This window comes from Phyllostomus discolor, chromosome 4, assembly GCF_004126475.2.
Source record: "Phyllostomus discolor isolate MPI-MPIP mPhyDis1 chromosome 4, mPhyDis1.pri.v3, whole genome shotgun sequence".
Taxonomy (NCBI): domain Eukaryota; kingdom Metazoa; phylum Chordata; class Mammalia; order Chiroptera; family Phyllostomidae; genus Phyllostomus; species Phyllostomus discolor.
The window spans coordinates 17,479,703-17,505,594 of record NC_040906.2 but is presented as its reverse complement, the minus strand read 5'-3'; the positions used below and the strand labels follow the sequence as shown (position 1 = coordinate 17,505,594).

At 42.5% G+C, this 25,892-nt stretch overlaps 1 protein-coding gene across 1 annotated transcript; it reads left to right on the top strand.

Annotated features, from left to right (window-relative positions):
- Positions 1–579: 579 nt before the first annotated feature.
- On the top strand, positions 580–25,121 carry ATIC (5-aminoimidazole-4-carboxamide ribonucleotide formyltransferase/IMP cyclohydrolase). The gene is made up of 16 exons (XM_028509118.2): positions 580–736; positions 1,046–1,172; positions 3,295–3,371; positions 4,180–4,246; positions 6,735–6,823; positions 7,127–7,278; positions 7,648–7,804; positions 11,534–11,659; positions 12,529–12,636; positions 13,705–13,790; positions 14,844–14,933; positions 17,156–17,284; positions 21,696–21,788; positions 22,956–23,138; positions 24,450–24,605; positions 24,901–25,121. The coding sequence occupies exons 1-16, from the start codon at positions 718–720 to the stop codon at positions 25,018–25,020; spliced, it is 1,779 nt and encodes a 592-aa protein (XP_028364919.1). The 5' UTR covers positions 580–717; the 3' UTR covers positions 25,021–25,121.
- The last annotated feature ends 771 nt before the right edge of the window (positions 25,122–25,892 follow it).

Genomic DNA, 25,892 nt, shown 5'->3' with positions numbered 1-25,892 from the left:
TTAAAAAGTTTACAAGTAAAATTTTTTATATTTTTATTTACATATTGCAACTGCAACATGTAATTCATTAAAATTATTAGAAATATTTTATTTTTTGTTACTTCGGTTCAAAGTCTTAAAAATGTGTTTATTTTACACTTAGAGAACTCTGATGCTGACTTCGTTTTGCGTCTACCATGCAAACTATAAAGTCAATCACTTAATTTGTAATCCTCAGGTCTTCATTTTATATTTTTAGCTTCATTATAAGGGGAGGATGGTAGGTGATCGCCAAGATGCTGTCTACCTTCGCCGCTCTATGAACTATACCAACTTTTCCTTGTTTCTCAATGATTTTGATACTTTTACCTACACTCCAGCCTTTGAGGACAAGCTGCCCTGGGAAACAGGCGTTTCAGTGAGGCTCTGGGACAGCCACATTCTGGGGCACGGGGACAAGTCAGGCCCACTGCGTGCGATTGGCGCGGGGGTCCTTCACGTTTCAGTTCTGGGACTGGAAGGTCAGCTGGGGCCCCGCACCAATTTCCCTTTCAGCCCGGAGGCTCCAATTTCAAGTCAGAAACTGAGCTGGGCGGGGCGCGGGGTAGGGCGAGCAGGGTCACGTGACCCATCCGGGCCTGGCTTCCGGATCGCGATCTCCTCCAGACGTTCCGCTTTCTCCTGCACGTGGCGTGTGCACTGCTGTCCCCACTCCTCCCGGACCCGCCGCCCGCACCCATGGCGCCCGGCCAGCTCGGTGAGCTCCTCGCGCGTCCACGCGGAGCCGCGCCATGGCCGCTGGCGCCCCTCCTACCCGCGTCCTCTCCCGGCGGTGGGGGTTGGAGGGGCTGCTGCGCGGCAGGCCGGAAGGCCCCAGCCCGCGGTAGTGCGGGTCGCCCGGGGTCAGAATAGCGCCCCGGGTTTGGGACTGGATGGTGTGGGCGGAAGTGATGGTGGCTTGAGATCCCTGACTGTGCTCCCCAAAACACACCCCCGCACACATCAGGCCTTGAAGGACGTACTGTCACGTACTGCGATTGAGGAGGAAAAATGCCTTCTCTTTCAGCCTTGTTTAGTGTGTCTGACAAAACCGGCCTTGTGGAGTTTGCCAGAAACCTAACTTCTGTTGGTTTGAATCTGATCGCTTCTGGAGGGACCGCGAAAGCTCTCCGGGATGCGGGTCTGGCAGTCAGGTAAGGCACAACGTCGTAGTTTCTAAGTGAAGTCCCATGAGAAGGTAGTGCGATCCCGTTAACCAGAAGGTAGTGTGCAGGCACTGTGAGTGAAACACCTTACTTACTCCCGCCAACGGTGCTGTGAGGTTGGTTCGCTGCTTATAAAAGAAGAAAGTTGGGCTCAGAGACATTCAGTAACTTCTGCCCAAGTTCTCAGAGTTAAGGCGTGGAGCTAGGGGTTAGGACCCCGGGTATCCTCATTTCAGAGCCCCCCTTCCAAGCCTCTCATAACACATTAATTTAGGTGGGTTGGGGGTTTTTTTCAGCACAAACTTAGTTTATGATTCACATAATTTGTTTTGACTGGCTCTTTAATAAAACGGTTGACATTAAGGTTCAAATCTGCCTCTTTTTCCTTAGCATCTCTGGTCGCTATATGAAGTCACAAATTTATCATTCATTCTTTCATCCACATGCTGTTCATTACCCGGCTTAAGCGATGGGGAGAAGGAATGAGCAAAAGATAAATCAGGCTTCAATTCTTGACGTCAAAGAGCTGGCATTCTGGTGGGGACAGAGTAACCACCGAAAATGTAGAAAATGAAAAAGGCCACAGGACAACTGTAATAAACTGAAGTGATAGTTCAGAGGAAGGGCATCTCCATCTTTGAAATTTGTTTTAGAAAAGGAGTAAAAGATGCTTCTGTTGTCATGTGGAAAATTTTACTACCTGCCCTTTAGATCCATGTGGAGATAGGGTGCTACCTTTTTAGTCTCCTAAGCCTGCCCCCACCTATGAGAGCAGTATGCAACTTCTCTCCTTTGATAAGTTCATTGGCAGGAATGCCTTACTGTGTAAATAAATGCAAAGTCTTTTTGCAGCACTTCTCTGATGTGCTTTGCGTAACAACGCTGTAAAGATCGTGGAAAGCAGGGTGGAGGGACTCCAAGCTCAAACTGTGGTCTCTCCATTGCCCCATGGTGGGTTGTTTTATAGTTGGACCCTTCAAATTAAGACCTTTTTCTGTAGCCTTTACCCTATCCCACCCAACTTTGTATTATGGAAACATTTCAGACATAACGGGGGAGAGAAAAGTATAACGAGCCCTCATGTTGCCTGTCTATTCTGCAGTTGAAGTGTTTATCACCTCTTTGGTTTTGTCCCACTACCTCTGCCCACCCCTCACTTAGCCCCATTATGGCAATGTCTGTTTCAAAAACTTGGGAACATAAATGTGTTTTCCATTAAAGGGAGGTGGTTCACACTTTTAAATGTAGATATATTAACTCATGTAATCCTTACACCAATTTCTTGGTGTATCAGGGGTGTCAAACTCATTTTCACGGGGGCCACATCAGCCTTGAGGTTGCCTTCAAAGGGCCAAATGTAATTTTAGGACTGTGTAAATGTAACTACGCCTGAACTAGGGGCAGGGAGCTCTGTGCTACCGCCAGGCAGAAAGAAAGTGCCGAGCTGGATAAAATAAGGTAGAGGGTCGGATTCGGCCCACCGGGCCTTGTGTTTGCCACCTGTGGTATAGGTAATATTATCCCATTTAATAAATAAGGGAATTGAGGCACAAAGAAGTCAATAGCCCAAGATCACACAACCAACAGCTACAAGACAAGGAGCCAAGATTTTAGGCTAGGAAATTAACCCTGACATGTGAGGTAAACTGATGTGATTGTAATTGGTGACTATGTATCAGCATTCTGTTCTGACCAGGGCAGTTGTTATAGGCAAATTTTTAAAGACGAAGGAGCACCAAGCTTTTTACATATTCCAAATGGTGGTTAATCCTAAATATAGATCTGCCTTTTCTTTGGCCATTATCCACAGTTGGAGAAACTGGATTTTGTTTTTTGAATTCCAAGGAAGAGAATTTTGAATTGGAAACCTTAATGTCCCCAGTTTGCCCATTTACATTGCAACCGTAAGCCATCTGGTCAGATGGAGTTTGCAAAACGTTTATTATCTTTTACAGTAAAAGCATTCTATGTTCATTGTAGAAAATTTGAAAAAGGTGAAAAATATTAGAGGAGGTAGTAAAAATGGTAATTCTGTTTAACGTGTTGAAGTGTTTCCTCTAGTGTTTTCATAAGCAGAAAGAGCAGCAGTGTTCTGTGTGTCTGTTTCCAGAGACGTCTCGGAGCTGACGGGGTTTCCTGAAATGTTAGGGGGGCGCGTGAAAACCTTGCATCCCGCAGTGCATGCTGGTAAGTGGCTGAAACCTTCAGTTTAAAATAATCAACAGTTTTCAGGAATATTTTAGTTGATACTTTTTAGAATAAACAAGGAAAGAGGCAGCCCATAATCTCAAAAAAAAAACAACAACTGTGAGATTATATAGATTTTGTCACATCTGCTGCCAAAGTTCATAATATGTTAGAACTTGTTTAACTTTAGTTTGCTTTATATGCAATACATTCAGGTTGTTTTTGTCTGCTTGATATTAGCACTGACCTGAGAATTAATTTAGAGTGATGGCTCCTGCTGGAGTTAATAAGAAAATTTAGATTTTATGTTTGAAAAGGTTTTATCGTGATTCAAACTTGGCATACAGCATGACCATATGATTGACTTTCAAAAGAATTCTTTTTCAAAGAGCTCTACTCTGTTCATTCATCTGAGACAACAAATTGCATATCAATCAAAAATGGTGAAAAATAAGTATATCGCTAACTTACCAGTCATAGTAAAATTCGGCATAATAAAAGACTACAGCAAAATAAAAGACTGTAAGGCTAAGAATCAGGTAAACTACCTATGGGAGCACATTGCTTAATGGAACTGGCAACAATTATGTGAAAATTTCTTTTACATTTTGTTACGAAAAGGGGAATCAGAAACTAGTTCAGAAAAAGGTTTGAAATGTGCCTACTAATCTTATTTTTAGCTACGTGTTTGGTATTCCTAATTAGGCTACGTGAAAGACTTCAACTTGATGGGTGGGACTACAGCGGAAGGAAGTACCTTCTTTTCTGACTTGTTTTTTGAACTAATATTTTAACTTTGTTTAATTAGGGATCTTGGCTCGTAACACCCAAGAAGATAACGCTGACATGACCAGACTTGATTTCAGTCTTATAAGGTAAAAATTCGAAGTTGAATTTTTAAGACAGGAACAAAGGTGAAGACTGTTGCCCGTTTTGATCAAGGGGAACACTCTGTAAAATATACGATTGTCTAACCACTAACCTGCACACCTGAAACCAATACAAAATAAAATTTTTTAAAAAGAGATTACCATTAGGTTTAATTTTGATTGTTGACTACAAACATTTGAGTACCTTCTGTATGATGTTGTACATGTGTTAGCATTTTGGTTTTGCCAAGTATGTTACCAAAGTGCATACTTAAACTAAAAAGAACCTTTGCTTTTTTTAGGAAGCTGTGATCTAAAGGTTCATATATACAAGCAACTGGGTTATTTGCATAAAGTTATTCACTGTTTCACAAAGAACAGCTTTATTTGGATACAATTCACATACCATACGATTCCCCGATTTAAAGTATACAACTCAGTAGTTTTTAGTATATTCAGAGTTGTACAGCCATCCCCATGGTTAATGTTAGAACATATTTATCACCTCCCTCACCCCAAAAAATACTCATTCGAATTTATACTTCATTTCCCCAACACCCTTTAGCCCTGGGCAACCACTGGAATATTTCTGTCTGTATGTTGACCCATACCAAACACGTCATGTCAGTGGAATCCGACAACATGCGGTCCTTTAGGACCACCTTCTTAGCATGTTTTCACATTTCATCCTTGTTACAACATCAGTAACAAGAATGGGTTACTCCAGGTTTTGAGGTGGTATTTCTTTTTTAATTTTTTGTTTTTGTTTTGAGAAGCAACAAGCATTTATTTGCAATAAAAAAAGATTAGCTGTTGAGAAAACACTGATTCAGGCAGAAACGTGAAAACTGTTTTGACTAGGAGACAAAGGTAAAGGGTATTTACAAGAAAGGGAGAGGGAACAATTACATCAACAGAAGGAGCCTATTTCTGTTGGTGCAGACAAGCTGACACAGTGACACTAATTCTAAATGATGTTTCTAATTTTCAGCCCCAAAGCCACCAGTCTAGGAGTCATAATATCTGCTGTCCTGTTTTCTTTGCAAACAGTTCTTGGGGACACAATGTTGCTTAAATACTGTTTATCAGGTTAAGCAAGTTCTCTTCTTAATTTATTTTTTTTAATATCTTATACTAATTATTTAAAAAAAAAATTAAATTTATTTTCAGAGAGAAGGGAAGGGAGGGAGGAAGAGACACATCGTTATGTGAGATAAATCCTCTCGTGTGCTCCCAACTGGGGACCTGGCCCACAGACCCAGGCGTGCGCCCGACTGGGAAATGAACCGGCGATCTTTCGGTTCCCAGGCCAGCCACACCAGCCAGGGATATTGAGTGATTTTTATCATGAATGAATGTTCAGTTTTGACAGATGCCTTTTGTGCATCGACTTAAATCATCAGTGGATTTTATCCTTTATGTCATTAACACGGTCTGATACCTTAGCTGGTTGTATGATGTTAAGCCAACCATACATTCTTGGGATAAACCATGCTTGGCTATGGTTTGTACCTCTTTTTATATTTTGCTGGATTCTGTTTGCTAGTATTTTGTGGAGGATTTTTGAGTCAGTATTTGTGAGAAACACCAGTCTGTCCCTTCCTTGTGACGTTTTGCCTGGTGCTGGTGTTGGGGTAACAGGCATTGGGAAGGGCTCCCCTTCTCTCCTCTTCTTCATTGGTTTTCCCAGCTGAGCTGATTTCACTGGGGAGCCTGCAGTCCTCAGAGTGGAATTCTGCCTCACTGGTTGTTCATTTTAGGTTAGTTCTGTATTTTAAGTTGCTCTTTTGGCCTTCCGTTTTTTTTAAATTTTAGTTTAATACAATATGATATTAGTTTCAGGTGTCCACCCCAGTGATTAGACATTGTGGAATTCACTGAGTGATCGTTCTGATGAATCTCATACCCATCTGACACCATACATAGTTATAGAACGTTATTGACCATATATATTTCCTATGCTGGACTTTTACATCCCATGGCTGCTTTTTAACTGCCCATTTGTCCTTCTTAATCTTTTCACCTTTTGTTATCTTTGCATATGTATGACCTCTGAAGACAAAACAAATACTATGCTCAGAATGATCCATCACTTTTCATCATTACACATCATCCACTGGAAACAGAATCTGAAATTGACTGGTTACATTCCAAAGTGAGGACACTCAGTAGCCTTGTATTTATGTTAATTTTTTTGTTAAAATTTTAAAACCTTTTTTTGTGGCTCGATAGTAACACGGGCAGCTGGGTTTACCCACGCAACAACAATGTGTATAGAAAGCTGTCCCCTTAGGCCACTTCTGTTTATGTGTGTTCTGCAACGTGTGATGTGTTGACTTTTCAACATAACTTTTAAGAATCTCAACTGTCAGGCTCACAGTTTACATTTTAGATCTTGATGGGGTTTGGTCATGTATTAATAGCGACTTACTTTTCCTGCGTAGCTGCAAACCATGTAAGGTGACTTTTAATGACAGGCACCTTCTTGTTTTAGAGTTGTTGTTTGTAACCTGTATCCCTTTGTGAAGACAGTGGCTTCTCCAGATGTAACTGTTGAAGAGGCTGTCGAACAAATTGATATTGGTACGTTGAAAACGCCGTTTTTTGTAGACCGACAGAGGGGAGGGTTAGTGAAATTTTAAATGAGATTTTGCTTTGAAATCCACTGTGGAGGGAGTAGGAAGTAGTTACTGCTCTCAGATTGTACTCTGGGATGACTGTAATTCAGCTATATTTGCTCAGCTATTTTTTGGTGTAGGAATTCTTCTGGGTTGTTTTTTCCTTTACTGTTTAAAGTCAAGAATTACAGTAGAAGTCTGTACAATGACAGTGTTTAAAAGAGGTTAAACTGATATGAAAATACAAATTACCTTTTGGTTTTCCAAGGCGGAGTAACCTTGCTGAGAGCAGCAGCCAAAAACCACGCTCGAGTGACCGTGGTGTGTGAGCCGCAGGACTACGCCGCCGTGTCCACGGAGATGCAGAGCTCCAGCAGTAAAGACACCTCCTTGGAGACCAGGCGCCAGCTGGCCTTGAAGGTCGGGTGCAGGTTCATCCAGTGCAGTGTTTGCAAAGCCACCCCGTGCTCCGTTCTCACCCGGTGGTCACATCCACCAAGGAGGCTCTGCTCAGAGCTGTGATCCTTCTGTTGTAGATGAAGAGCCCAAGTGCTAGAGAGGGGTTCCCTTAAAAAGATGGAAAGGGGATTGGGACGGGAACACATCGCCATGCTTCTTCGTGTTATTTGGTGTCTTTCCTGCATAGTTTCCCGCACAGGCGTGTGTGCTGAGTGGGGGTTTGCGGGGGGGGGGGGGGTTGCATGTAGTTGGCTATCTGCAGAACAAAACCGTTTCGTTCCCACTTTGGGAAGCGCTGCTCATATTTCACACAACTTCCACTGTTCGCAGGCTTTTACTCACACGGCACAGTACGATGAAGCCATCTCAGATTACTTCCGGAAACAGTACGGTAAAGGAATCTCTCAGATGCCCTTGAGGTACGGAATGAACCCTCACCAAACTCCAGCCCAGTTATACACACTTCAGCCCAAGCTCCCCATCACAGGTAGAGGCCAGCTGTTCTGTGGCACAGCGTGCTGTGTGCGGGTGTGCGTGTGTCTTCCTCTGTGTTATTATGGGCTTGAGTTTAGAAGATAAAGTACATGTTACCTCTTATGTAGGCACCTGAAGTGTGAGATGTCAAGTGGACTTGTGAGCAAAAAATACTGAGATTGCCTGGGCTTCTGGAGAGGGCGAGTGGGAGATAGAGGGTGGGATGTGTTTGTCTCGTAGGTAATTTTCAAGACACAGGGCAGGGTGGTGTGGCCTGGATCTCATAGAAGAGGTTCAGGACCAAGCTTTGGGGTACCAGTGGAGGAACCAGCAGAGGAAAACCGGGTTGGAAAAGGCGTAGTTTCAAATGGTTGGACTGCTGCTGAGAAAAGAAAAGTGACTATTTGATTTGGGAGTTTTAAGAGAAGCAGTTTTCCTTGGAATGGTGGATCTGGAAGGCCAATTGAGATGGTCCTTTGAACAGAGAACTTAGTCAGGGCCTGCGTGGATTTGTAGAATTACAAAAGGATTGTTCATATTTTGTTCTGTTTTGTTAAGATGAGCTGATGGAGCTTGCCCTGCTCTCTGGTAGAAGGGAGAGCGGGTGCAGGCCGCAGAGGAGAAAACTGTGGGTGCGTGGGGTGAGCAGGCCTCTGAGGCCTGGCGTGGGGGGAGGGTTGGTGCTGGGCGAGAGCAAGGGCAGCTCCCTTCACGGCCTGCGAAGGCAAGCCCAGGGCGCCCCAGGTGGTGCGTGGTGGGGGCAGGGCGCACACTCCAGGCCACTTCTTACCAGCCGAGGCGGAGGATTGTGCTCTGGGGCTAGAGGTTTGAGGAGAGCTTGACATACTCTTTTGTTTATTCTTCACATTTAGTGGGTCAACTACTATTCTTTCTCTACCTCAAAATGATTTTCTTTTCACATCCCGGCTGGTGTGGCCCAGTGGGTGGAGCGCCCACCTGCAAACTGAAAGGTCAGGGCACACGCCTGGGCTGCGGGCCAGGTCCCCAGTTGGGAGTGTTTAAGAGGCAGCCTATCAATGTTTGTCCCGCAAGTCATGTTTCTCTCCCTTCCTTTCTCTCTCCAAAAAATAAATAAAATCTTTTAAAAATATAAGATAAAAAAACAAATTTTCTTTTTTTTTTTAAGATTTTATTTATCCGTTTTTAGAGAGGGAAGGGAGGGAGATAGAGAGAGAGAGAGAGAAACATCAATGTGCGGTTGCTGGGGGTTATAGCCTGCAACCCAGGCATGTACCCTGGCTGGGAATCGAACCTGCAACAAATTTTCTTTTCTAACACTACCCAGCTCCTCCATGTTCACCCTAAAAGTCTCCCGGTAGGCAGTAATCTAACCGACCTCTCTTTGCTTTCTTTATCCTTTTTATTCTTCGCAACAGTCATCTTTTTTTTTTTTTTTTTTTTTTTTTTCATTTTTAGAGAGGAAAGGGAGGGAGATAGAGAGAGAGACACACACACATCAATGTGCGGTTGCTGGTGGTCATGGCCTGCAACCCAGGCATGTACCCTGGCTGGGAATCGAACCTGGGACACTTTGGTTCCCAGCCCACGCTCAATCCACTGAGCTACACCAGCCAGGGCAACAGTCACCTTTTTAAAACCTGAATCACCCAGAATGCTTCTCTCTGCTCTTCATAGTCCCGGTTTTTGACATTCAGATCTCACCTTAAAGGTCACCGCCTCAGACAAGCCTTCCCTGACCGCCCAGGCCAAAGTAGCTGCACATTTGTGTTGGCTTCTCCCTTTAGGCTGTCTGCTCCCGAGAACAGAAACCTCGCCTGTCTTTGTTCATTTCTGTGTCCATGTTCCCCAAGAATTTATAGAATGGATAAGTAGAAACTTGACATTTTGCATAAATTTTACTTCTAGAATTTATGTTTTTTTACATGCCTTGAGAGGTGAAAGAGAAAGGTGAGCTTCAGGTGTGCACTGGAGAGAGAGAGCACGAGCACCCTGAGGAGAAGGGGGTGTGGAAAGGTGCCCTGGAGTTTCTAAAAACAGACTTATCTGCTGTTGCGTCTCTGATATCTCATCCTTGTACACATAGGTTCCCTATTTAGATTCTGTGGCAAAAAAAAAATACTTCATGTACTTTTACTCCCCAGATTTTTCACTTTCTAAAGCTTTTTAATTTGCACTTGGTTGAGGGAACTGTTTCTATTTCGAAGTACTATTTTTTCCAGCAGTTTTAGATTCACAGAAAAATACCAGAAAGTAGATTTCCCAGACCCCAGACTCCTCCCCACTTTTCCCCTGATAACTTCTTGCATTTGTATGGTGCATTTGTTACATTTCATGAAGCAGTATTGATTCATTATTATTAACTGAGGTCCACAGTGTGCATTAGGGTTTACTCTTTATTCTGTATTCTGTGGGTTTTAGCAAATGCATAATGTCATGTAGTCACCTCAGTAATATCACCACCTAAAAATGCCCTGCATTCCACTGCTCTTAACACCAGCAACTGCTGATCTTCCCACTTTCTCCATAGTTTTGTTGTTTCCAGAATGTTACAAGGTTGGAAACAACCACTTCACACTGACTTCTTTCACTTACAGTATGCATTTAAGGTTTCCCTGTGTCTTTAGGTGGCATGAGAGCTCATTTCTTATCACTTAACACATTGTTTGCGGGTAGTTTTTATCTCGAGCTCTACCAGTCAACGTAAAACATATAAATAGGTTTCCCGCATACAATGTGTTAATACTGTTCTGTTGAATATGGACGTGCTGTAGTCGGGATCTCTGTTGACCTATTGAAGGACATAAAAAATGAGAGAACAATTTTTGGCAGTTATGAATATAAGCTGCTAAAAACATTCCAGCATAGGTTTTGGTGTGCATGTGTTTTCAACTCATTGGTCTAAATACCTAACATTTCTGCTTCTTGTTTACTTTGTATTGCCTATTTGTTTCTCCTCTGCTTCTCCCATGGGTTCCATGAAGACAGTGATTTGCAGGGGGCGGGGGGGGTAGCTATTTTACTCATAGGTAATATCCCAAGTACCTAGAACTATGCCTAACATTTCAGCAGGTATTCAGTAAATATTTGCCAGTTTTACATTTAAACGTATCTAGTATGTAAAATAACACAAAGGAAATACAGTTATTTATAAGTTTTTTTTAGTTCATGGCCCACTATTATTTTTATATGTGCTAAACTTAACAAACGTGTACTCACTAGAGGTATTAACTTCTAAAAGATCCTACCATTGCTAGGAAAATAGGCAGTGCAGAGCTCTGAACCGTAGTCTTTTTAACCGTATTCCAGCTTTATGTAGAACCTACTGCGCCCAGTGTAAAAGAAGAAAAATTCAGTGCATTTTTCCCTCCTCTTCTACTCACAGCTCTTGGCACTTTAGTGCATAATATTATTTCATAAATCAACAAAGTTTGCAACTTAAATTTCATACAGTCTCTATTTGCCATAGTTGATTATAGTCTTCGCTTCATACCAAAATGGACCCCTTATCATCGGTGGTCTTGTCGTTCTTCCTCCCTTCCCAGTTGCGTGCTCTTGCCTCCTCTCCAGAGCGGCTGCATTTGGCCCAGCAGCAGAGCGCATGCACCTTTTAGCTTTTCTCAGTTCCCTGTGTTGGTGTCGATCTCTTTGCCTCTTCACTGAAAACATACTTGTGCAGGTTCGATGCCTGTTTTAAGAGATGTACATATATCCGACCTTATTGACCTGACTTGATAGTGTCTGTATATTTTTTTATATGTAGTTCTGAATGGAGCCCCTGGGTTCATTAACTTGTGTGATGCTTTGAATGCATGGCAGCTGGTGAAGGAACTCAAAGAAGCCTTAGGCATTCCAGCTGCTGCCTCCTTCAAGCACGTCAGCCCGGCAGGTAAGTGTCGGTCCCTGGACCCCTCTGGGATTATTCCAAATGCACTTCCTTTAAATTTTAAAAAGAATTTGTGAGTTCTTGTGCAAATAGAGACATTCTGTGAAGTCTGAGAGTGCTGTTTCTCAGGTCTGTTAACATTTTCAATATAGTAACATAAAATGTGATAATAAAATAATACGTAGGTGTTATTTACATATACATCATTGTGTAACATTGTGAGATAAAAAGATTAGGAAATAGTTTTTTGTAGTGGAAAGATGAAGTTTTAGAAAATAAAAAAGTAGAATAGCTTAATGCAGTGTGACTGAATAGTTTCCCACATGTTTGAGAGTGGAGCTGATAGACCTGAAGAAGTTGTTCTCAGGACACTTTATCTGTACCTTTTTATAGCCATTTTATGAGAGTTTTCTTTAAATTTTGGTTTTGGGTTTTTTTTGGAAGGGGGTTATGTTTAAGTCAACTGTACAACTTATTTATATCACCAGGTCTGTTGAAGAGTCCAACACATTAGTTCTCAAATATTTAGTCAGTATTAAAACAATATGAGCAGGGAAGAAATAAGTAAGCATCGTGTAGTAAGAAGCAGGATGCAGAATCGGGATTGAAGTAAACCAGCTTCATTCACATGCCTGGTGCTGGCCAAGTTCGGGCATGTGGCTTTTTCAGAGGGGGAGAGGGTTCTCTCCCCCACACCCTCCCCTGCAACTGTGATTTTCATGTTCGGTTATCTGGCCAGATTTTTGTTTAATTTGGCACAGGCACCAGAAACTATGTTGCGTAGACAATGTTAAGAAAAACACTGCCTTAATTCAGGAGTTGACAAGAAATAACTTGAGGTTTGGGAGTTATTTCATGGTTGTGTCTGTCAGGTGCTGCTGTTGGAATTCCACTCAGTGAAGACGAGGCCAAAGTCTGCATGGTCTATGACATGTATGAGACCCTCACACCCGTATCGACTGCGTACGCTCGAGCAAGAGGTCAGAAGAATAATGGGGTTTTTTTAATGGATGAGGCAATATTTTACCCTAAGTAGAATAAAATAGTAATAACTTTATTCATTATAAGATTTCAAATTATCTTTAATGTGTATATTTATTAATGCTTTTTTAAAGATTTTATTTATTTTAGACGGGGGGTAGAAAGAGGGAGAGAGAAACATCAGTGTGTGGTTGCCTCTTGTGCGCACGCCCTCCAGGGACCTGTCCCACAACCCAGGCATGTGCCCTGACTGGGAATCAAACTGGCGATCCTTTGGTTTGCAGGCCAGTGTTTAATCCACTGAGCCACACCAGCCAGGGCCTGTTTTTCTATTGATACTTTTGAATGATTGTGTGAATACCTTGGAATAAGTTTGTTTATAAAAGTTTTTAATGTAATAAATGGAATTTATTAATAATGGTATTTTAATGTAATAAATGGAAGCATAGTTGGCATCTGGTACATGTAACTTCAGATTAGGCTGTGAAATGCATTTGAATTGCTTAATATATGACTAAAATCGTATGGTCATTCTGCCTATACTGAATTTTCTTAGAATTATATTCTCACAAATACCTAATTTGTGAGTTTAATAACCTGTGAATGTTGTTACAACATTTATGGAAGATTATTAAGGAACCTGATGTTATGGTTCACCTTCTGTGATGGCTTAGCGAACTGTGGCTCACAGGCAGGATCCAGCCCGCCGCCTGTGTTTTACAAATGGTTCGATTGGAACAGGTTCACGACCTTTGTCCATGTGGTGTCAGTGGCTGGTTCAGAACCACAACTAGAGTTCAGTGGTCGCACCAGAGACTGCATGGCCACAAAGCTTGAAAGTAGGTACTTCAGACCAGTCACAGAAAAAGTTTGCCGAGTGCTGCTCTAGAAAGTCGAGTTAAAGGATGCTTTCTCCCTGAGCATTTCAATTAAATGACTGATTAATCTGTTATTTACATCTTGGGTAAACAATAACATTTAGAGAAATAGATTATGATCATATTGGGGTTTTTAAACACCATCTTTTGCTAATTTGTGATAAATACCTCTTTAATTTTTATTCTCAGGAGCCGACAGGATGTCTTCGTTTGGCGACTTTATTGCATTGTCTGACATATGTGATGTCCCTGCTGCCAGAATTATCTCCAGAGAGGTCAGTGGGCATTCATGCGTCTTGACCCATGTATAACTGAGTAAAGCTTTACCTGCTCAGTGTTTACTGAAACTATAGCCTATAATGTGTATACTTATACCATGCACATTAGTTACTGTACTGTACAAAGGGAAAATTGATTAACCACTCTGAAAAACTAACCTCCATCAGCTGAGTACCAAACAGGCATTCCAGAAAAGTGAGGGTGGTGCTGGGAGCGGGGAGACAGGCGGAGGAAAAAGACAGCTCAGACAGCTAAGAGAGGAAAAAACGGGTGGAAGGGAAGCCTGGAGGGGCGTGTGGCTTGACAGTATTAGTTGCTTTAGGGAGTCTTCTCATGACCCTTGTCATCTGCAACCAGAACATGCGCTTCCTAGTGCAAAACCCCACTCCGTGACCAGAATGGCAAGAAACTGTTTTTCTTCCTCAGGGTATTAGAGCAAATCATTTGTATGTTAGTTAAAACTGAAATGAACAAGAAAAACTTTGAAGGGACAGCACATGAGATGGGTTCAGCTGTAGAAAGTTGTTCCTGCCCTGGCTGGATCGAGTGCGGGCTGTGAGCCATAGGGTCGTCAGCTCGATTCCCAGTCAGGGCACAGCCTGGGTTGTGGGTCAGATCCCCAGTAGGTGGTGCATGAGAGGCAACCACACATTGATGTTTCTCTCCCTCTCTTTAACCCCCCCTCCCCCTCTCTCTAAAAATAAATTAATAAAATCTGTAAAAAAAAAAAGTTGTATTCCAACGCAGGCTTGTATTTCCCAAGTGTAATATAGTAAGTGCTCACTTAACATCATAGGTAGGTTCTGTGGCATTAAGCAAAACAAGCAAAACTGGGTATAAAGACACCAATTAATTGATAGAAACAAGAGTTTAAGTTCCTCTGGCATCTTATCAACAAAACAACGTTATTTGAGGACCTGCTGTGTTAGCATTATGTGTTCGAGGTACAAACCAGTGACTGTGGCTGCATTATTTGAGACAAATAATTGTCTCTAGATTTTTTAAGAGGTGTTCTCTAATTTCTTAAAACCGAAAATATTTACTTACAGGTATCTGATGGAATTGTTGCACCAGGATATGAAGAAGAAGCTTTGAAAATACTTTCTAAAAAGAAAAATGGGAACTACTGTGTTCTCCAGGTTAGTGACTTCCATGTCTGAAACAGTAATTCGATCTCTCATTGTGTGTCTTTTTCTGCACATGTAATCTTTCCTTTACACCGACACTGTTTACTGCAGCTGCTTTATCCTTAATCCTGCAATTTGTTATTTTTTTACTGTTGATTTTGGGTTTAAGAAGAGGGTACCTTACTCTTCACAAAGTATCTTTAAGATTTTAAAAATAATTAGTATACTTACATGGTTTTCTATTCAAAAGGCATTAGGGGCCATTTGAAGAAAAGTCTTCTCATCCTTACCTTCTGCCACAGTTGCCTTTTTTAGAAGTACCTAATATTTAATATTTTTTGCTTATCTTTCCTGAAGTACATGTTTAGCAAATATGTGCATTTTTTCTCCTTTCCTTTTTTTCCCTTGCTGACACACACACAATGCTTCACCATCTTGGAATCCTGTCCTATGTCTGTGAACCTTGTCTGCACAGTCGCCAGGCTTCAGCTGCCGCAGGATCCCTGCAGCGAGTGACCCAGGGAAGGGGAGCGTAGCTATGAAATGATGACGGGTTGTAATTTGGGTAGTCTTAGAAATTGCATAAGGCACTTTATGTTTTAATGGGAATGTGTAAAGTTTGCCTGTCTTTTGATACCGTTGCCAGCCTTATGTTCTTAAACTTTTTCATCTTAGCAGTAAGAGAGGGGAAAGGGGCATCTCATTGTAATTTTATTTTTTCATTTTAGTGGGGTGAACATCTTTTCCCATTTAAGAGTATTTTTTTACTTTATTTTTACGAACTGTCTGTCCATACTCTGCTTATTTTTCTAATAGGTTGTTGAGATTATTTTTCTTAATAATTTTTGCAAGGTTTTAGGCATAGAGAAACTAGCCTATGGTCTAGGATTTTACAGTGATAAAGCAAAGAGTTAACTGGGTTGAAAGTAAAAATTCATAATGCCGTTTTTCAGAAAGTACCGATGTCAGGAAATCTGTAGAATCCCAGCCCCCTATAACGGAAGTTATTGAATACTTATCCTTCGTTGTAAGATACCAGTAATTGTATGGCTCACTGTAGGTTCCATGTCAGCCTTTTTGAGGAAAGAAGAAACAAATACCACTTTAAATAAACGTACTTTTTTTTCTAGGCTACTTGACAAGTTAAGTCATTCAGTTGGCTGCCACTGTGTTTTTCAGTTTCGTAATCATGCCTTCTGATGTTAAATGTGTTAAGCACGTGTGGCCACCAGCAGGTACAGGCAGCAGCACAGACCATTTCCCAAACCCTGAGCTCCTCTTCATGACCTCCTCAGCACCTGACGGTTTCCCCTTTCAGAAGTGTAAAAACTCCACTGGAGCTTCCTCGGTGCTTAGACAGTTTGGCTCAGTGTGCGTGTGGACACACGGTGACAGCCGTGGAACCACTTAATTCCTCCTGGCTAATGGCAAGTTTCTTTTGATGCCAGCTAATAGGAAGGCACATCCCAGGATTAGAAACTGGGTCATACAAGGGAAAAAGGAAGATGTCAGAATTCAGGCAAATGCAATATAAGCAGAATTAACATGAGGGTCTGCTTGTAAGTTATAGACTTCAGTGCTTTTAAGTCAAAGATCATCCAAAGGATAAATGAAGAAATGCTGTCAGATTTAGAAAAGTATCTCGGGATAAACTGGTCTTAACACAGATTATTTCCATGTCTTAATATCTTTTCAGCTCAACATTTAGGAGAGAAAGATAGCAATAAATGACACACTCCCTTTCAAGTAGCAAAGACAACAAAACCAGTCGTGTTTCCCCCCTTTTAACTTCTTCTCAACTTGTAGTTCAAGCTAGATATTTTATAGATTTTCAGAAAAGGGGGGAAATTAGAATTTAATTTTTGAGCCACTGTCCGTGTATTAGAAAATTTTGTCCTATCTGCTTGATCTTTCAGAAGGATTATATAGATAGTACTTTTAGTTAATGCAACCAAAAATGCACTCACTGGAATCATTGGTTTTAATATGTTATATAAAAATTGTGAAACCTGTAATACCCTATAGAGTTATAAAACTGAAATTTTGGGGGCTCAAAATATTGGTGTCTGGCCTTTCTTTCATACCCATACTGAACTGATCTTATATATGCTTAAATTGGGGGAAAAAAAGTCCATATACCCTTGCTTACAAAGAAATCCTTTGTGTGTAAATTAAATGAAAATTTTTGAGGGATGTAGGTATATTACTTTTAATGCTCTGTATCTGTACTGTAGATGGACCAGTCTTACCATCCAGATGAGAATGAAGTTCGAACTCTCTTTGGTCTCCGTTTAAGCCAGAAGAGAAATAACGGTGTCGTCAACAGGTCATTATTTAGCAATGTCGTTACCAAGAACAAAGATGTAAGTCTGAAAATATCTGAACTGAATGTTAGTAATTCTGTAGGTGTGTTTTTAATATTTATAAGATGGTGCACTTATTAAGGCCCATATTTAAAACTGGATGATATGCAAGTGGCTACTGTATCTTTGAGTCATTAAGTAAGCTTGAGAACTTAAAAAGTGAATATGTATAGACATAGATTTATCTTCATTTATTCATAAATAGGATCATGAAACTGTTCTGTTACTTGCCTTTTTTCTCACACTAAGCTACAAATGTGCCTATCAACAGACGTGTATCTGCATCTTCATCTGATAGGCCACACAGCAACTCATGTATCGACGTACTGTGGTGGATAATTTGGTGCTTTTATTTTTAGCGCTGTGATCAGTGTTGTTTTGAGACAAGATTTTGCTCTTGTGTTCTGTGTCATCTTTTAGAAAGGATATATCCTAGGATAATAGTGGTGATTTTTTTGATAATTACGTGTTGTATCATTTAATACGCTAGCACTCCATGGAGCAGAGAGGGCACTACTGTCATCTCTACTGTAGAGGTCACAAAACTGTGACATGATGGACAGTCCCGGTTATGCAATATGGAAATGGATGAGCTGGTAAACCTTTTCTGAAATCTCTTAATTGGGCCTCCAGTTTTGGAGAATATTTTTGCTGAGTCTGATGTTGGCTATGCTCTTTTTCAGATTTGTCACTCCATTGTTCTCTGGTCTTATCTGCCCCTGTCCTGGTATTTTTGATCAACTGTGGTCATTGCTTGTGATAAAACTATAGAGATATTTTGAGGTTCTGGATGGCATTTTTTTTTTCTGCAGAGAGTGGGTTTAAGCTTTTGGCAGGCACATCACGTGGAGGCCGATCACCTTTACTCAGGCAGGAATTGAGCTGATTTAAATCTGGCTTCAGCCTTCGTAAGGTCTGGTCTGTTACGGTTCACCCCAGTTCTGCCGGAAGCCACAAGGGTCCTCGAGTATCACTCTACCTCGGTGTACACTGAAACGTTTTTGCCTTTTGTAAGACTCCAGAGCTGTGCTCAACTTACTCACCTTGGAGTCTGTTGCCTGCATCTTGGAGAATGTGTTGAGGGGAAAAGCACAGGTGGTCACACTCATTGCTCCCTCTCTGAGACCATGCCTCTCAGCACTTGCTCTTTTACTAGCTCTGTGTCCAGCTTCTCTCTTTGTTCCTAGAAGAGGGTTGTTCTATCATCAGGTCATTCACTGTAACAGAAATGAGTGGCTACAGTCTATTCCCCAATGTGATTTCGAGGCTTTAAGTAGAATTGCTAAAAATGAGCTTTAAAATAGGTATCGTGATAGTTCTGTTAGTAAGCATCTAGTGATTAATACATCATCTTTATTGATTTATTGGGCATCCTCCCATTTTTAACTTAGAGAATTTTTGGTGCCCTGAAGTAGAGGAACATGTAGGCATTATACACAGAAATATCTTCCAGACCTTTGAATGTGTTCCTTGGCCAGGGCTGTGAGGCACTGGGACTTCCACATGGAAACAGTATTCTGCAGCAATGTAACTTTAAGCAGCTTGCAGGCAAGAGAGGCTCTTTTATGACTTTATTAACTGGTTTGGTTAATGTATCTTTAGATACATTACAGGAAGGGTATTGACGTAGATTCCCTGGTACCCCTGCTGCCTAACTACTGAGACACTGACTTTGTAAAGTTTTCATTGTAGGTTTATAGGGATTGGACTGATTAATAATTTAGCAATTTTTGATAGGTTTTGTGCCTCTGGTTATGGTAGCTTGGATTTTTTTGTTTGTTTTTTTGAACAAGAATTGAGGGTATAATTTTAATTGCTTTTTTATCTGAATTCTTCTCTACTTGTTTCATACCTATTTTTAATAGAAATATGCAAGCTTAAGGGTAAGAATGATGGTTTTATCCTCCTTTATATTTCCCTCCCTTCTGTTAAAGCAGGTTTTTGTTAACATTGCAGCCTTGAAATCATCCGATTGAACTGTTAGGTCTGGAACCAGGCTCAGTCCTGAGAGAGTGGGAGAGGCGTCAGGAGCAGGAACTAAGCATTAACGAACTTGCCTGAATTATTTCCTCTTCCACTGTTGTAGTACTGCCTGAATTCACCTTGACTGTTCCTGCCGTGCACTGAAGGCCCTCAGTCTCACCGCCTTCTGCCCTCCTCACGTCTCGTGTTCCTTGTGCTGACTCACAGTGGCAGGTTGGAGAAGGGAGACGTCTGGGAGCCTGGCCCTGATCCTTAGTCTTTCTGAGCAACAAAGGAATGAATGTATAGTTGGTGACTCAGGCATGTAATGTGTTACTAACGTATTACATTAGTAGCACCTTAGAATGATACATTCTTAAGAAATCCTAACAGTATTTTTTAAATTAAGCTTATAATTTTGAGAGTAAAAAAGAATATCGCAGGTTCTCATGCAGTCTTAGGAGTGCCCGTGTTCCTTTTACCCCAGACCCCCTAACAGGCAAGTCCTGCACAGTCATGACACTCTGTCACAGCCACGGCACTCTGTCACAGCTGTGCTGCGGGCTCGGGTGCGGTCAGGACCCGGCGTTCCCACCAGCACAAGGGTCCCCCTTGTTGCCCTTTGTAGCGTACTCATCCCTTCCTGCCCCCACCCCTCCTTAACCTTGGGCTACTGCTAAACTGTTCTCCTTCACTGTAATTATTGTTCACGGTCCATTTACGAGCAGGTTTTTGTGTGAGCCTAAGGTTTTATTTATGTTGTGAACGCCCTGGAGTATAAATGCGAGGTGCTGGGTGGTGTCACAGTTGCATATTTAGTTTTCTAAGAAACTGCCAAACTGTTTTCCCGGGAATATATACCATTTTACACCTGCAGTGCATGAGTTGTCCAGCTTCTCTGCATTCTTACCATTTTTAAAAAATAAGTGTGTGGCAATGTCTCTGTTTTTTTTTTTTAATTCTCACCCAAAGATATGTTTGGTTTTGGAGAGAGAGGTAGGGGTGGGGGATGGGGGGGCCGGAAAAAAGAGAGTGAGAGGGAGGGAAATGGAGAGAAAGATCAATATGAGAGAAATATCCATCCTTTGCCTCCTGTGCACTCCTCAACCGGGGATCAAACGGCTACCCAGGGTCTGTGCCCTGACCAGGAATCGAACCGGTGACCTTTTGGTGTGTGGAGCAATGCTCCACCCACCTGAGCCACCTGGCCAAGGCAGAATGTCTCATTTTATTTTTTAAAAGATTTTATTTATGTATTTACTTTTTTAGAGAAGGGGAAGGAGCGATAAAGAGTGGGAAAGAAACATCAACGTGTGGTTGCCTCTTGCAGGCTCCCAACTGGGGACCTGGCCCACAACCCAAGCATGTGCCCTCACTGGGAATCAAACCTGCAACCCTCTGATTCTCAGGCCGGCACTCAACCACTGAGCCACACCAGCCAGGGCAGAATGTCTCATTTCAAATACTATTTCCTGATAACTAATAATGGACATTTTCCGTGTGTTTATTTGCCATCTGTATATCATTTTTGGTGAAATATCTCTTCATGTCTTTTGTCAACATTTTCTAATTAGATTTTTTTTGTGGGTAAGTTTCAAGAGGCCTTTATATATTTTAGATGCTAGTTTTTGTTGGTATGTGGTTTGCAACTATTTTCTTCTAGTCTATGGCTTGTCTTTTTATCCTGTCAGTGCAGGGTGTTTGGCAGAGCAGAAGGCTCTAACTCTGATGAAGTCTGAGTCGCCGGTTCCTCAGTCAGCTGGTTTGGCCATTCGCGGCTGCCCTGTCCCGTGTCACACAGCAGAGCTCACAGATCTCCAGCCTTTTCGCTTATTTCCTCCTCGTAGTGAAGAGAGTGACTTGGGGGCTATAACATTTGTTGTTTTATGTTGGAACTGGAAGTTCACAGTGCATTTTTGAATAGTTTCTGCTTAGAATATTCTAGAGAAACCAGAAAGTGATCCTAATTTGACTTTCCCTGAATAGGTTTAGCTGTGTGTGGGCATCACAGTTGTTGGCAATCTCTATGAAAACTATCCTCCGTGTTCTCTCTGAGCATAAGTGTTATTACATCTGCAGGTGTTTGTCACTGTGGTACTAGTCTACCGGGTACCCCGGTAGAGAAGGTATTATTTAGTGGTGTTGGAGTGGATGTAGTATTTATCTTGTGTGACATGTACACAGGCTCCAGCCAGAGTTGTCGCAAAGAGGCGCCAGACTGGGTCTGGGACGCGGGAGGCGCTGTGCTCGATTCCACGACCGATAGGTAGTTCAGTGCTGGTCTCTGCAGGACCACACACTAGTGCTCAGCGTGAGCAGCTAATTCCACTCTGTCGTTTGAGAGAGAGAACTGCATCGCAAGTCTACTGCCATGTCTGCCACATAAGATGCTGGAAGTTAAATGAAGTTTAAAAAGCCGGGTGCTGTTTCCCATTCTGTGTTTTCTCAGTTGCCGGAACCCGCGCTCAGAGACCTCATCGTGGCCACCGTCGCCGTGAAGTACACACAGTCAAACTCCGTGTGCTACGCCAAGAATGGCCAGGTGACCGAGCCATGCAGCTCACCCGAGGGGCTGCCGTTTCATAAAACGATATTCAGAAATCCATCTGCACTTGAAGGGGAAAAATTGCCAATTTTTTCTCTCCAGAGTTTGTCAGTATTACCTGGGTATATGCTGGTGGACTGTTCAAACTAATGATGATTGCAGAGTGTCTTGGAACTAAGTATTAAAATTAGTCATACTGCATCTTGCCTGGAATGGGCTGGCACACTCTGGGTTAGTGGGTCTGGAACAGCTGCTACCAGGCGGGTTTATTTACCATCCCCCACCCCCCCAACCACTGGTAGAAGAGGGAGAGAAGAATGCTGGTGCCACCCACCGGCCCATGTTTTACAGCTCAGAGGGTATCTTTACATGTATCTTCTGGTTATTTTACCAAGAACTCATAGACTAGGGGTTAACATGCCATTTTAAAATCAGGTTTACTGAGGCACAATTTGTATTCAGTAAAATTCAGCCTCGTGAGGTATAGAGTTTGACCAGTTTTCACAAATTACATGGTTATGTAACCTCTGCGGCAGTCAGTCAGGTCGGCGAGCGCGTCTTGCTCTCTGCTGCCACCAGTGAGCCCACTTCTCCCTCGTGCTCCGAGCCACAGACCACAGGGCCAGGCTCGCTCAGGCTCGCTCTCCACGTGGGCTTCTCCTGCCCCGGGGGCGAGCCTGGCGCTGCCTGGAGCCCTCTCTTCTCACGGCATCCTGTGCTCTTCTCTTGGCATCTGTTTGGCCCTTAAGTGGGAGGGGAGGGTGGGTATGAATGAGCGTGGGCCCTGGAAGACCCTCTCACGTTGAGAGTTTTGGTGATTGCTGTTAAAAGATTGCCAGTCTCTGATACAGAAACCTGGGAGGTTGTGGCTACTGGTCTCCTCAGGTTCTGACAAGTTCCAGTAAGACCATGCTTCCCTACTGATGTCCAGGAGTTCTAGAAACTTCCAGGACATGAAGGGGTAAAATGTATAGATGTTAGTCATAAACCTCTTACCTACCCTCACCTTTTAATGACTTCAAAAGTATTTTCATTTCTTTTTATTTTGGCCTGCTCTTTTCTTCCACACAATTAGTAGGTAGGTTTTGGGAGTCCACACAAAAGATCCTTTGAGGCAGGCGTGTAGTTGGAAGAAGTATTCATTTTAGTGTCCGTGTTCTTCAGGTGATTGGCATCGGAGCAGGACAGCAGTCTCGGATCCACTGCACACGCCTCGCAGGAGATAAGGCGAACGCTTGGTGGCTTAGACATCACCCGCGAGTGCTCTCCATGAAGTTCAAAGCCGGAGTGAAGAGAGCGGAAGTCTCCAATGCCATCGATCAGTATGTTACCGGAACCATCGGCGAGGTAAAAGGCTTGTCAGTGGGGTATGAGCAGAGTATATTAGTATGTTCACCGTTTTCTGGGTGTCGGACTACTTTCATCATCACAGAGAGAAAATGCTGTGTTTTCTTTTTAATTCTTATCTGGAAGTGTTCATCTAAACTTGTTACCAATTTCTCATTGTCTTCTGTCTCACTTAACTTCATCCCTTTCTTACACCACGAATTTTCTCTTCTTAAGCCATAACCATTGGTTTAGTTTGTTGGTTTGTGCTTCCCCTGTTGACTGTAAGCTTTCAATAGCTGGGACTGGGTTTCACCCATCTTGAGATGTCTGTCACAGCACCACACATGGCGTGACGAGTGTGCATTCAACATGACATACAAATTACCTGATAGCAGGTAACCAGTGTCTCTCTTTTGCCACCTGTATTTTCTCAGACACCATTAACAGCTCAATATATTTTTGTTTAAGTTTCATGTTCTTTACTATCTTTTGTTTTGAAGGTGTGTGGGAACATTAAAATTGCAAGTACCAGGCAGCCTGCCAAAAGAGTGGGGTTTTGCCCAATTTCTGGATGTTAGCAAGTACTTAAGAAATACTGGGTGGAAAACAAGAGAAAGGTCCTGTAATCAGAATTTCAGGGACTTTCTAAAGGGCGAGTCTGCTGCACTAAGGTGTTCATTCCGGGACAGGAATCCGTGACGTAGTGAGGGTCACCAAGGGGTGACGCCACAGAAGCCACCTTGTAATGGAAGGATTTGAACCTTGTATTTTTTTTCAGTTTGATATTACCAAGGAAAACCCTGCTAATATTCCTGGAGGAGTCTTTATATGTGAACAGGAATAAAAGGATATTGTTTAAGCAAAAAAAAAAAAAATCACCTTAAATGGAAGCACCTTCTTAAACTATATGAATATTACAAGCTGTGTTTTGATTTGTCTCTAATCCCGTCCATATACCGAAGACGAGTTGTATAAATGTAGTGTCAGAATATCCCTCATCATCTATTCCTCTTCTTGTTTTGATACAGGAATATAAACTAGTATATTAACTTGCGCAGAGATTAAAGTACAAAATATATTTGGGATAAACTGATGTAGAAAATAAGTGGTATAGTCTTTATTTGGTAACTTAGAATCACTGTTCTTCCTAATGAAATGTTAAAAGCATTGAGAGAGAGAGAAAGGGATTCCAGAAACATAACTCGTATGTAATTGCCATTATTTTTCATTAAGCAGTCCTAGGAAGAAAGCCCAAGTGCTTTCCAGCATTCTTGCATCAGACAGCACTAAAGGTGGTGTCAAAACCTCTTCCCTTTCCCCCACTCACAGGGCGAAGATTTGGCCAAGTGGAGGGCGCTGTTTGAGGAGGTCCCTGATTTATTAACCGAGGCAGAGAAGAAAGAATGGGTCGACAAACTCAGTGAAGTCTCTCTCAGCTCGGATGCCTTCTTCCCTTTCAGGGATAATGTGGACAGAGCCAAACGGGTGAGTGTGGGATGGGTGTCCACTTGCAGGGAACTGATCGTTGCACAGAGACTCGGGGCAGTCCCAACTCTGAGTTTTAAGTTCTGTGAGTTCGTACATTGACGCTGTGGCAATGTGCTACGTCACTGACATTGAGAGAATTGTTTTGACTGTCCTGTTTGACGTATGGATCACTCAAGTCATTTTATTTTGCCTTTCTGACTGAGACTAAGTCCGCAGTGTGACTCATTCATGCTTTTGAGATGTGGGTTTTGATTTTCGTGCGATTTAACATAAAATTGTGCTTCCCGCTCAGAGTGGCGTGGCGTATGTTGCTGCTCCGTCCGGTTCCGCTGCCGACAAAGTCGTGATTGAGGCCTGCGATGAACTGGGAATCATCCTCGCTCACACGAGCCTTCGCCTCTTTCATCACTGATGTCACCACGCGCTGCTCTCAAGTTTGCTTATATGTGGGTGAAAAATCATGTGGAAATTTTGAAATAATCATTACATTAAAAAATAAAACATTAAATCTGAGTAATTATCTTGGATCCATGGTGTCTGGTAGTTGTTTTCAGTTTGTCCTAAAGCCATGCATGAGGCATGCAAGAGTCTCCCGGCCTCCTGGAGCTCACCCGTCCCAGAACGTCACCTGGGAGAACCCTCTAAAACCCATCGCGTAAGCGGGAGAAACTCAGCAGCGCCACCTGACAGCACAGGTGTCTTAAAGTCCCACGGGCGTGCTGAGGGGGGGGGGTGGTCCTACTCCTGCAGAATTACTTTTCATCACAGTTCTAGAAAGCGTGGTTTTCTGCCTTCTAAACAAGCGGCAGATTGTATGCTGTGAGCCAAAACCTTAGAGGGAACGAGCCTTCTGCTGACCCCATAAATGGATAATACTAGTACGTACTCCTCCCTCCGTGAGAAGTGAAATGTTTCCCATCATTTCAGCAAGCCCTTGATGTTGCCTCTGCAGCTGCCTAAAAAAAGTAATCAGTGTTTGTTGCCCAGAAACAGACCAGCACTCACTGCACTTAGGGTCTTACCACAGAGAAGTGGCGCACAGTGGGAGGGCAGCCCCCCTGCATCAGGACATAAGCGTGCGTTCACGTCCCTGAACACGGTCCTGGCTGTTCACCTCAGTTACCTCCGATACCAACACAAACCTTTGGTTGTCCTTCCCCTTAGGAAGTGGGTCCCACTCTCGTCCCATCTTTTTAACCTACCTCCTCCCTAAATTAAAATTTCTGCAATTTTTAAGGTCATTTTTCCAGTCATTAATCTATTGACTAATGTGATCCTTGCATT